Source organism: Petaurus breviceps, unplaced genomic scaffold (assembly GCF_028583685.1).
Source record: "Petaurus breviceps papuanus isolate PSGF00001 unplaced genomic scaffold, PetGlider_PUasm1.0 90845, whole genome shotgun sequence".
Lineage (NCBI taxonomy): Eukaryota > Metazoa > Chordata > Mammalia > Diprotodontia > Petauridae > Petaurus > Petaurus breviceps.
Genome location: NW_027187359.1, coordinates 15061708 through 15074530, shown reverse-complemented (window position 1 = coordinate 15074530; position 12823 = coordinate 15061708). Strand labels below are relative to the sequence as shown.

Here is a 12823-nt window from a genome sequence, read left to right as displayed (position 1 = left end):
GTCATTTTTACTGCTAAACTGCTTTCTTGGATTTTTATCTATTACGAATTTCTATTAAGTATCTACAGTTTTTCTTCTTCCTACATTGTGGCTATTCTTCACAATATCCAGCAGAGAGGCTGTTTTCAAATAATAGTAGGCTGTGACCCACCAATCAGACTGCCCAGAGAACCACAACAAAATCAGCCCAAAATCTTTTAGTAAAGAAAATAGAGAAATCTCTGAGTTTAAGTCCTAGGAACTGTCATGAAGGAGCTAGAATGGTCAGTTTTCATTTAAAAGGAAAAGCTGAACAAAGAATGATATTTACATAAAAAATCACAAAACTATGAGAGAGGACTTTAAACCAAAGTCAAGAGAAGTTTAGCAACTGCAAGGAAACTGAGATTGCTTTTTTCTTAAACTTGACAAAACATTAAGTCCAAGCTGGATGGCTGACATGTTGACTTATTCCATTGTATTGATGATTGTGAATAGTATCTTCTTTCAAATAATGCTCACCATAGTTACCAATGAAAGGCTTATGACTGACAGAACTTAAGATTGCATTGCTCACTCATTACTGTCCTACTAATCTCACTTGAAAGGAAAAAAAAGTCATATGGCAGCCTTATGCCTTCACATTATGTTTTTTGAAGCTCACAGCTAGTTAGTCTCCAACAGAGAAAGATATACTCTGCCTCCAAGGACATTTTAATTAGGACCAACTTGAGAGAAGAATTTTCTGTTCAGAGTAATGTCATTAAAATCCACATGCCAAGAAATCATTGTTCAGCTACAAAAATACAAATTCTAAGTACTGGTGACATTTTTATGTTTGGGCGCCATCGCTCTTATCCACATTTTCAAAGATCTCCTTTGCACAAATATAGTGAATGCAGAAAGTGTGAGTACATGAAAGCTAATAGAGACTATCAATAGCACTCTTTCTAACCCTCTCCTTGAAGCCAACAACTATATTTATCAATATAAGAAACTACTTTTCCACACAGGGAAGTAGATCCATATTCCACACAGATTATTTGTTTAACCCACAAAACATGGCCTAAGTCTGGATCCAAGACTGTCTTTTCTCAATTCATACTCTTATCAATTGATAGGTCAAGTGATTCAGAAGTTTCTACGTTTCAGAGGACCACAGAGGGTGTATTCCTTGAAGCAAACATCCTGGAACTCAAAAACAAAGCCCAAAGTAGCTGCTCTTTAGTAAAATAAATGGGCCATGACTCAAGGTTATTGGCCAATTGTTGACAGCATGTTCAATTACACTGCTATTTCATGCATTCAAGAAATTAATTCAGAGACCAATATGATAAATGTCACATCTGAGCAATCAATTTATCAATCAACAAGAAGCATCTACTATGTGTCAGGCAGTGCAGGGGATACAAATACAACAAAGGATCCAATCTTGACTATCTGCCAGCTTACAGTTACTGAAAAATTCATTAACATACAATTATCATGAATGAATGAAAAGCATTTGTTAAGTGCTTGGTATATACCAAGTACTGGGAATACAAATACAAATGTCTTTAAAGGGCTTACATTATACCATGGAGAAACAGACAAAACATGTATGGGAGAAGTAGTTAGGGAAAAGTGTTTTGGTTTGTCACAGGGATGGTTAGTAGAGCCATAGGAAAATCAAATGACTTGCCCATTAAAGAATCAACAACAATACGATTTGGTCACATCACAAACATAAAACACAGGACGAAGGTCACTGAAAGCTCTAGAGAATCAACCCAAATGTTTAAGCAAATCAGCTACATACACTTCAAATAACTTCCCTCAAAAATGATTTTTTTTTCAAATGCATACTACACTCTCAATAGTTAAGAAATAAGTGTTATCTAACAAAATGACTCAGAGGACTACTAGGAAGAGATTCTGTCAAAAGGTTAAACCCACATATTTCATCACTTTGTTATGCAACACAGAGATAATACAAACAAAAATTTTCAAAATTAAGTGATTTGGGAAATAGATCCCAGAAAACTCCAAATGCTGCATTTTGGGGTTATTTGGGGGAAGATAAGCATTCAATGATGAGAATTTCTCCTAAACTCTCTATGTATTTGTTGTGATTAGTTGACAAATTCTCATCGTAGAAGCAACTCTGGAAAAGAACCAGGAGAACACATTAATTCAGTCACATTTTACTCAAAAACATTTCAAATATACAGCCTCTCGGGCTTCCTTCTTTTTAAATTTCCAAAAGTGATGTTCATTTCTTTTTTTTTTTTTAACATGTATGTCTTTCATTTCCTTCACCCTTTTTTACCCTTAAACAACGACTAAAATTTTATGATCACAGAATCATGATTTAGGGATGAAAGAAATCTCAGAGGGCATCTAATTTAACCACTTCATTTTATAGTTAAAGAAAATGAAAGTCAAGAAGATTAAGTACTAGCCCAAGGTCATACAGGATATAACAGAGATGGGATATAACCCAGGTCCCCTGAAGCCAAATTCAGTAGTCTTTATACCTTATTATAATACCTCCCTTTAAGATTAATAGCAACAAGGACAGATATGTACATGGTCCTTTAAAGCTCTCTCATGTAGACGAAATCATTTAATCTTTGAAACAATACTGCAAGTTACAGACAATTTATTAACCCCTCCTTGATCAGAACACTGAAAGAATTTTAGGAAGTTTCCTAATTGCAATGGACTCAGGTCTATTTTTTCTAACACCAATAAATGTACATGTATATTTTAATACAAAACGGAGATGAGGGTATAAAGTTCTGTCAACAAAACAAAACTTATAAAAATTTCCATTTGACTAAAAGATTGATGACAATGTCACAGTTCTGCTTGCTATTAACTTAGCCTGCCACCTGCTGGCAGGGATTGGGAAGAGGAAGACTGGGATTCTCATCATTTAATAAGTAAACTATTGCAGCCTTTTATTGTTAGGTATCAAGAATATCTTGGTCAGGAGGAAAACAAAAGTCGAGGAAGAAAAAAGAGTTAACATTACAATCTACAAACTAAAATATTTTAGAAATGTTTCCTTGTATTTAACAACCACTGTCTAAGAGGCTTCTGACAGACTCAGATTAAGTCCCATTTCTAGGGTTTTTTACATTAAAATAAATGAAAAGCCCATTTTAAGACACTCTGCATCTGTCCTGGTACTGGTACTTCCTCAATGAGAGGCAGTATAGAAATTAGGAAGTCTGGATATGGATTCACACAGTGGCTACATGAATGATCATGGGCAAGTCACTGAAGCTCTCAATGTACCTGTCAACGTACCCATATACCTCATTAAGACTAATCTACCAGGAGTTTCCTGAATCACAGATCCAACACCTCCACCTCAAATTCTACAGACACAGATCTAGAGAGACATATACATACATATATATACATATGCATATTCATGCAAACATGTGTGTGGGTGTGTACATATATCTGTGTGTGTGCATGTATGTATGCATGCATGCATGTATGTATTCCTATTCCAGAGCTTAAATGGTAGGTCCAAACATCAGCCCAGGATAAACACCAAAAGTACTGCAAACCATTACAAAGCAGTCACATTTAATGAAAGAGCAAATGATTTGGAGCCAGATCAGCTCTGTCTAACCCTTACAAGCTATGTAAACCTTTCTCAGCTTCTATTTCCTCATCCAAAAAATGGAAATAATTCTCACACTACCTCCCTGACAGGACCGTGTGGAGGAAATCACTTAGGAACATCAATGCATGATAGAAATGTGAGTTCTTTGGCATTAATTCAGTGCCAACACACAAAAACAAATCAGGACATGAGGAAGAAGGAACTTAAATTCCCTGAATTTATGAAATCCATTTCTTCAGATTGTTGTTGTTCACAATAACCTGAAAAAAGGCTGAAGACAATTGTGTAATAGTAAAGGTGTGTGAAGAGTGATTTATGTTTGAACCTATAACTAACATATTATGAAAAGTCAATATTTTGTTTCCACAGGGTTTAAATATAATCTTGAACATAAGCTCCTTGGGGGCACAGATCATATTTTGCCTCACTGCTTCCCCAGTGCTTATCACAGAGCTTGGTACATAACAAGCGCTTAATAAATGTTTACCAATTATTGATTGATTAATATAAACCTAACCTGGGACACATTATTTAAAGACCCATTTCCTTAGGTATCATTTCATCAACAAAATAAACAAATATAGTCTCATGGAATTCTTGTTAACATCCTGATTTGCCTTCATGGTGATTTATTAAAGCATAGGCACAACCATGCCATTCACCTGCTCTAGAAGCTTCAGGGGGTCCCATGGTACCTCCAGGATAACACGCAAACTTCTTTATTTGACATTTAAATCCCTTGATAATCTAGCTGTGGCCTATCTTTCCAGTGATTCCACATCACTGCCCCTTGCACATTCCTACTTACTGTTCATTGTACATGGCATTCTATGGTCCTCCATGATTTTAGAGCACAGGCTGTCCCCATGAGTGGAAGAGCCGCTCTCCTCACCTCTGCCTTTTAGAGCCCAATGCTCAGCTTTCAAGGAACAACTTGAGTGCTGCTTCCTACAAGTGGCCTTTCTCAATTCCCCCGTACCTCATATTTATTCATCTACGTACACAATGTACCTCCCACTGCAATTAAATATAAGCTGCTTTGAGGGCAGAATTTGTTTCTTTTTTTTGTATTTGCACCTAACCCAATACCTGGAAAATGGAGGAATGTAATAAAAATTGGTGGAATTGAACTGAACATTTCACATTTTTCTAACACTTTATAACATTTATCCATAAGAACCCTACGAGGTAGGAAATATAAGCATTTTCATTCCTACTAAATGTAAGTAGGTAGGCACCTACTAAATGCCATCAGGGAAATAACTTACATGTATCTTTTATCTTACCTGGATACTGGGAAATTTATGTCTTAAGTTCACCAGTATTACTCGAGCTAATAATAGCAACACAGGATTAGAAGTCAGACTGTAGATTGATTCACCATCTAGAACCAACAGACTCAAAACAGCTCTGCAGAATTCTTTGGTCTAAAAGAAAAAAAATTATTTGCAAAGTAATAACATATCAATCTCACCAATGAGACATCTTTCTTTATTAAAAAAGAAAGTAATAACATAGAAATTTTACTAACATACACAATCATCTCTCTATTAAATAACAAAGTCCTCCACTCCTGACCAGGAGCAATCAGCATATTGCAGATTAGAAGGCATTCCAGAAATATGATTTATAGGCTCATGGATTTAAAGGTGTAAAGTACCTTAGAAATTATCTAATCTATCTCTCTCAGTTTATGGATGAAGAAACTGAGGCCCAGAAGATAAAGTCCTTGCCCAAGGACACCCAAGTAGTAAGTGAGAGAGCTGGAATTTGAACCCAGTTTCTGAACCTCACTGATTTTATCCAGTCCAGCTTCTCACATAATACAGGAAGACCTTCTATTCTTCAAGAGCCACTCACCCAACTTTTGTTTTGTCCCCAATGCAAACAACTCTAAGTGTTAGAAATGTCTTTTACGTAGTGAGCTAACATCTACCTCCCTGTCACTTCCATGCAGCGGCCCCTAGTTCTGTTTTCTAGATCCAGACAAAACTAGTCTATTTCTTCATTCATATGACAGAGCTTCAAATATCTGAAGATGGCAATTATGTACCATTCCCAAGCCTTCTCTTTTCTAGGCTAAACATCACCATTTGGCTCAACTTTTTCACATCGGATGTGGTTTCCTAATCTGTTATCCTTAGCTACCTTCCCATGCCTCCTTGGGGATCCCTATCACCACAGTAAGTGGGGAAAATGCTCTGTGGGCCATGAAGGTGGATGGGAAGCCAGCCAGTGTCCTAGGCTGCCACACGAAAGATTTCTTCCTGCAATACAAGAGCCACAAGAAACAGCTGCAGTGAACATCACACACAGAAACATTCAGTATACTCCAGCTATTCTCCTCTCTCCAGCATCTCTTTAAGACAACTAGCTCTCTTCCTCTCTGTCATGAATGCACTAAGGTCTCTCCTACCTTTTTTTTAAAAAAGCTTTCTTTCCATCACTCAACTGTAGGAGAATTACTTATCAGGGAATAAAGCAATCTGAGGGGAGGTTGAGGGGCATTGCATTATATAGCAGGCATTAAATAAACAGCTGTGAATGAATGGATGGATGCATGTATAAAAGTTACAGGAAAGGATACTAGCATTTAGAACTAACAAACTTTAGAGATCATTTAACTCAACTTATTCATTTTACAGATAAGGAAACTAAGGCCAAGAGAAGGGAAATTATTTGCCCACAGTCACACAAATAGTGAGCAAGAATCTTCAAACTACAAAATTCAGTGTTTATTCTAATATTTGTTTTAGAAAAAAAAAATCATTTTGAAAGCAAGGAACAGACTGAAGATGTTTCTTGTAATTCACTTAGGCACGAAGGTATTGGGATTAATAAAGGAGGGTTCTCTCTTGACTGGGAAATAGCTGAGAAAATAACATGTGAATGCAATGGAATATTATTGCCCAGAAAAAGTGATGAACAAAGAATTCAGAGAAACAAGGGAAAATCTGTATGAACGTAAACTACATTGAGCAAAATATGAAAAACCAAGGAAACAATGGTTCCCAACATATAAATGAAAAGACTTCAAAGGATGTCATATTCTGGTAATGAGAAAACCACTGAAGGTCCTAGGGATCAGATAATGAAATGGACCTGCCACCTCATAGCAGAACGGAAAGGGAGCAGTAAGAAAGACTATTATATACACTGTCAGACGTAATCATTATATCAGACATTTTTGCTTAATTGTTTTTCCTAGTCTGAAGGAAAGTTTCAGGGACTTAAACTGACTGTAACGTAAAGACAAGAGGCATCAATAAAATGTATTTTTCAAAAAACAAAGGATGTCCCTCAGACTTTATTTTTCTTAAAGTAAGGCAAAGAGGTAGGGTACTGGAGCCCTTGCATTTTCTTTCCTACAAGCAACCACAACTTTCATAAATAAAAAGCTATATATTTTTAGAATCCAGGATGCTGGAATCCAGTGGATACACTATTAATATGGTCAAATACAGACAGTTATCTCTCTTTGATCCGTACAAACTATAATGTAGGGGATCTACAAGCTTTATCCTCTAATGTTCAAGTTAGAGAACTTGGAAGAAAGAAAAAGCTAAGTTAAACTGACACCATGGAAAGTGACAGAAGAGTCAACGTTGAGAAAACTCATCCTTAACCCACTTGACTTGACTTGATGTCAAAGCTTATCTGCTCTAAGCATAAATTTCAGACCATTTTCTTGAAAGCAGAATCACTGGCTATAAACAGCATCAGAGAGAGAGTCACATTACACATTTACAAGACATGTAGTTTAGAAAAAAGCATGCATCATTTAATCAGATAATATTTCACTATCTGATGACTAACTTGGAAATTATCTGGGTTCTGCTTGATACTCAATAAATGACTGATTTCTTATTCAACTTTCATCTCAAAACACTTGAAATATGGTGGCAATTAAACATTTTTTTTTAAAACAAGAAACTTAGAGTCTAAGTATCTCATCTGTGCCTATGAATTAGCAGTGGTATTCTGATTTGAGTTCTAAATGTGCTCCCTTGGGCAAACAACTTCATATCCCTAAGACTGAGTTTCTTCATCTATAAAATGAGGAGAATGGATTAGAGGACCTCTGAGGTCCCTTCCAGCTCTAAGTCTACAATTCTATGATAATTTTAAATGCAACCTTCCTAAATGTGCTCCCAAAGGGTCTTTGTAAAATCCAGTTTTAAAAGGGAATTATTTGTGTTTTCTGACTTTTTTTTAAAGACTGGTTTCACCCAAGTTGGAAATACAAGAGCTACTCACAGACCTAATGATCTGGTGTATTTTTGATCAGCATAGGATCTTTGATCTGCTCCTTTTCCAACTTGAACTGGTTTTCCCCTTCTTAAGCAACTAATCCCTGATCCCAGAGGCTCTCCATATCATGGCCAAATTTAGTTCAGAGACCTGACTGGCACACTGACACACTGCAACTTGGAACTTCTAATCAAGAGATACACTGGCCTCAACTTCCTTGGTAGCCAGGGATTACAAGAGTGCAACATCATACCTGGTTTTATGTTTCTAACTTTAAAAGACAATACTAAGACTACGATGCTCATAGGAATATTTAGTCAGTCACAGTCAAAGCATGTGGCATGTTAAAAAAAAAAACCTTTAATAACATGGCAATGAAAAGATACTGAACATCTACAAGAGAAAGGCAAAAAGAATGGAGGATTGGTTAACAGCGATCAAGCCAGATGTGCAAAGGTGACCTTCAGGTGCACATGAAACTTCAGTTTACATTTTTTCTGTCTGCAGCCAGTTAGCTAAGCAGGTTAAAATAACAATCCTGATGAAAATAATAGTTTTAGATTATAAGAGATTAGTTCTGCTGTGGTGCTAAGATTCCTTGGCCATATTCTTCTCCTCAGAACCTTTCTCAAAAATACAGCAGGAGAACCGAGGAAGACGCACTAGCATAAATCCATTGCCAATGCTAGGGTCCTTCCCCAGTCCAAAAACCTCCAGCAGCTCCTCTGTGACTATAAAATGAAGAATCACTGAGCCTGACTCTCAATGTCCTCTACAAACTGACCCTATCCTAGCTCTCCAAACATTGTTCCTCCTTCTCCAACCTATACCCTGCCCCTTCTCCAAGTAAATGCCTCTACAACCTTGCAGCATCATAGATTTCAGCTCTGCTTGAAGCCTCACCTCCTGATATTCCCACCTAGGATCCTTGTTCTCTCCTAGTTGCTGCCAAACCATTCCTCCCTGACTGCTGGACCCCAGATCAAGGATCTCCCCCAAGAGGCCTTCACTGACAACTGCTGCCTCCATTAATTTCCCCCTTTTCTGAACTTCTTTAACAGCTAAGACCTATACTCAGGTTTAATCACATATTCTTTCATTACTACTTAATTGTTTCATGAATTTGTCTCAAATTACCAGCTATATCTTGAGCTCCTGAAAACTAAAGATTATTTCTTATTTACTAATACCTTATTTATAGAGGATAAGGCAGGGAGAATAGAGCTGGCCTTGGAGCCTGGAAGACCCTAGTTCAAGTCCCACTTCTAAAATATACTGGCTGTTACTCAGAGCAAGTTACTTAACTTGCTCTACAAAACTTTCTAAGTTGCAGCAGAAAGTCCTGACCTGCTTTGGGAGAAACAATTTCCTAACCTGGGAGTTTCCTACACCCATGAATCACACATTGAGTCCCTATGCCTCTTATCAAGATGCATGGCTCCAAATAACAAAAACAACAGTAAAAACCGACATTATGTAACATTTATAGTTTGTAAAATGTTTTATGCACATTATCTCATCTGAATAATGTAAATATGTCCTATAAGGGTAAAGCTCCAGCAGTTAAAGTGCCAAAGATTTTTGTGGGTTTTTTTTTCATTTTAAATATTTAAAAGGTAGGAAGTTACAATACTGTGTGATAGAAAAAAGCTGAATTTAGAGTGAGAGACTGGTTTTCTCTGTGACTTACTACTCGTGTGACCTTGGGCAAACAACTTCATATCCCTAAGACTGAGTTTCTTCATCTATAAAATGAGGAGAGTGGATTAGAGGACCTCTGAGGTCCCTTCCGGCTCTAAGTCTACAATTCTATAATAATTTTAAATGAAACCTTCCTAAAGCACTGAGTAACCATTTTCCTGTCCACAAGGTCCAGTACACATTTCCCTGTCATCCTAAAATGAATTCATTAAACATTCATTGAATTTAACTTTTTGATGACTCAGCATAAGCAATGGTCTCAGAGGTTATTGAGTTATGCAGGACAGTTTGCCCCTATTCTTCCTGGCTCCAAATTACTACAGTTTTAAAATTCTGATCTCCTTCTTATAGCTTCTTACTGCTTGGAGCTTGTCTCCTTCACTGCTATGAGGATCTTCCTCTAAGAACCCTACAAATCCTAGCTTAACAATTTCCCTCTGTCATAGGGCTGGGAAACCAGACAACTAAGATTGTTAGAATTGTGGGTACCACATACATATGAACTTCATAACATCTATGTGACTGCTCTGAAGCCCTTCTCTTTGTGGGGTGAGGGCAGTATATTTGCTGTTTCTTGGTTCTTAGATTTTTTTCTTTAAGTCACTCTCAGTGGTGAGCATAGTTCTACATATGCACAGCATAGCTATTTAACATGATGAATGGTTAACTAACCAATCAACAGCATCAGTCTGATATCTGTGACACCTTCTAGATGTCACTTCAACCCTCTACATTTCAGTTTCTTCATCAATAAAACGTAAGAACTGAACAAAGATATCTAGGATGTCTTCTACATCCAAAGCCCAAGGAAACATAATCAGTTACTATTCTTAAACAAAACTCTATTTTCTTTAATTTCCTGAACCACATGTCCCACAAACAATAATTGTCATTTGTAATGTGATCTAGAAGTTTCACATATATACATATTTCTAACATTTTCTATATATTCTAGACACAACTGCAACTAAAAGGCAGAGGTGCCTGCACTATAATGAGAAACACAACCAAATGCATAACAAAATAGGTTATCATCCTTTGAACAGAAATTGAAAAAGCAGCAGAATTGGAACTTTTCAAAATATTCAGAAATCTAATGAAGGAACAAGGACTCATATAGGTTCTGACATGATGAAGAGTAGTATATGCATCTTTACTATCCCCTAGACCCCCTATTCCATGTGTATTCACACCTTTTCTAAGAGATGGTACACACAGTAAGAACCCAAAAGGGAAGCTTGAGCCAACGTACCTCACTGAACTGCTGTAATAAAACAGATGGCAAAAAGTCCTGGGGCTGTAAGTCAACAGGAGGGCCAGTCCAGTTGCTCTGAACAAAGAGCTGTAAGCTGCTCACTCCAAGCAGAAATATCATCTGTTGTCTGCAAAGAATAGAGTGAAAAACATCAACGCAAAGCCCTTTTATGGGCACAGGTACAGGCATATGTGGTCTGATCTCAGTTCAGAATGGCTGAGAATATTTAGGATTCTTATCACAACAGTTCTGAAACAAACCCATCTCAAACATGAGGTATCATAGCATGGTAGAGAGAACATTGATCTTGAAATATTGAAACTAAAACCATAGGGTTGGAGTTCAAACCCTAGCTCTGTAGATCATGAGCTGTGTGACTGTCACTTAATCTAGAGGCCTCAGTTTCCTTATCTGCAAAATCAGGAGTCTGGACTGGATGACCTCTGAAGTCCACTCCAGCTCCAGAGCCATGATCCTGTGAACCCGCATCCTTTTCTGATGTCAGTAGCTCTCACATTTTCTGAAGATATCTGAATAATAATCTGAACACAGAAAGAAAACCCTAGAGAAAAGACTTTATTGAGTTATTTTCCTAAGGCATTCTCATGCTGCACCATCTACATAAATATCTGTGAGAGGAATAAAAAGAATATGATGTCCTCTAAAATATCCTTGAACTAACAGGCTAGAAAGAGAGCAACCCATCTAAATAGAGCAAAGAAAGCTACAAACTCCAAATCAATAATGCTTTCAATACATTTTAACAAACATTTATTAAGTACCTACTATGTACAAGGTACTATGTTGGTAATACAAAGGTAAACCCAAAATACCAGCCTTCAAGAAACCTACATTTTAAAGGGGGTGAGGTGTAGGGTAAGCAACAAGTATACAAATAAATAAATACAAAATAATTTCATGATGGAGAGAACAAGAGAAATCAGAAAAGGCTTCAAAAGAGAGGTGTCTGGCAATTGAGAAGGGCCTTGTAGGAAGCTAAAGAGTTTAAGGAAGAGAAGTTAAGAGGAATACAGTCCAAGTGTGGGAGAGAATCTATATAAATGCATGGATATGGTAGATAGAAATGTTAAAGTCTAGGGAACAGCTGTAGTCCGATTTGTCTGGAACATAGAAGGCATGTCAGGGGGTAATACAAAGTAATTTTAGAAAAGGAAGCTGGAGCTAGCATGGATCCTATATTGGTTAGGGGCATAATTTATCCATCTCAGACTGGTTTATTCTACTTCTAAATTCAATTATAGAAAATATTAGCAAAAAAAAAAAGTTAAAAGCTGTATGTATTCTCACTACCAGGGATAACAGCTGCCCACATTGGGAAAATCTAAGAAACAACAATTAAAAATCTTGATATAGGAAATTTATTAGAAAAAAAAATACCTAGTGGAGCAACATCTTTGCTCAGAAGGAAGAGGAGGGCTATGGAAAGTAGAAGTAGCAGCAGATCTTATTATTTACTTTAAAAAAGTGAGGTAGAAAATGAGGGAGTCTCTGATGGAAAATTGGTCTCTGGCAAGACCCACCCTCTATCACTTGGCCCTAAAAATAATTACTTTTGATTTTTTAAAAATCCTGAGAGATGGGGTGGCCAGGTGGCTCAGCGAGTAAGAGCACAGGCTCCAGTGTTGGGATCGACCTGGAGATCGAATCCCAGGCTCAGACACTTAGCACCCACCCAGAAACACCTGGCCATGTAACCTTGAGCAAGTTACTTAACCCCAATTGCTTAAGGGCAGCCAGGTGGCTCAGCGAGTAGGAGCACCAGCTCCAGTGTCGGGATGACCTGGATCAAATCCGGTCTCAGATACTCAGCACCACACCCAGAAATAACTGGCCGTGTAACCTTGAGCAAGTTACTTAACCCTGATTGCTTTAAAAAAAAAAATCCTGAGAGAAACTAGGTGTAGGATAATAGAGCACCAGCATAATCAGTTTTTAAAAATGCAACCAAAGGAACACGGCTTTTCCTATAACTTGTTATAGAATCTGTATCCCAG

General features: G+C 37.3%; 1 protein-coding gene and 1 long non-coding RNA gene across 5 annotated transcripts in view; one reads left to right on the top strand and one right to left on the bottom strand.

The window, feature by feature from the left end:
• Window positions 1–12823, top strand: part of LOC138149182 (uncharacterized) — a 148936-nt gene that overhangs the window by 26604 nt on the left and 109509 nt on the right. The gene's annotated exons all lie outside the window — the stretch shown is intronic.
• TTC27 (tetratricopeptide repeat domain 27) overlaps window positions 1–12823 on the bottom strand; it is a 250727-nt gene that overhangs the window by 225326 nt on the left and 12578 nt on the right. For 2 of the 3 annotated variants that reach the window (XM_069072168.1, XM_069072167.1), the window contains exons 3-4: window positions 10806–10935; window positions 4888–5028 (exon numbers count right to left, since the gene is read on the bottom strand). In XM_069072168.1, the coding sequence (XP_068928269.1) occupies window positions 4888–5028; window positions 10806–10935 (271 nt within the window). The remainder of the gene's footprint in view (window positions 1–4887; window positions 5029–10805; window positions 10936–12823) is intronic. The other variant, XM_069072169.1, reaches the window with a different exon arrangement.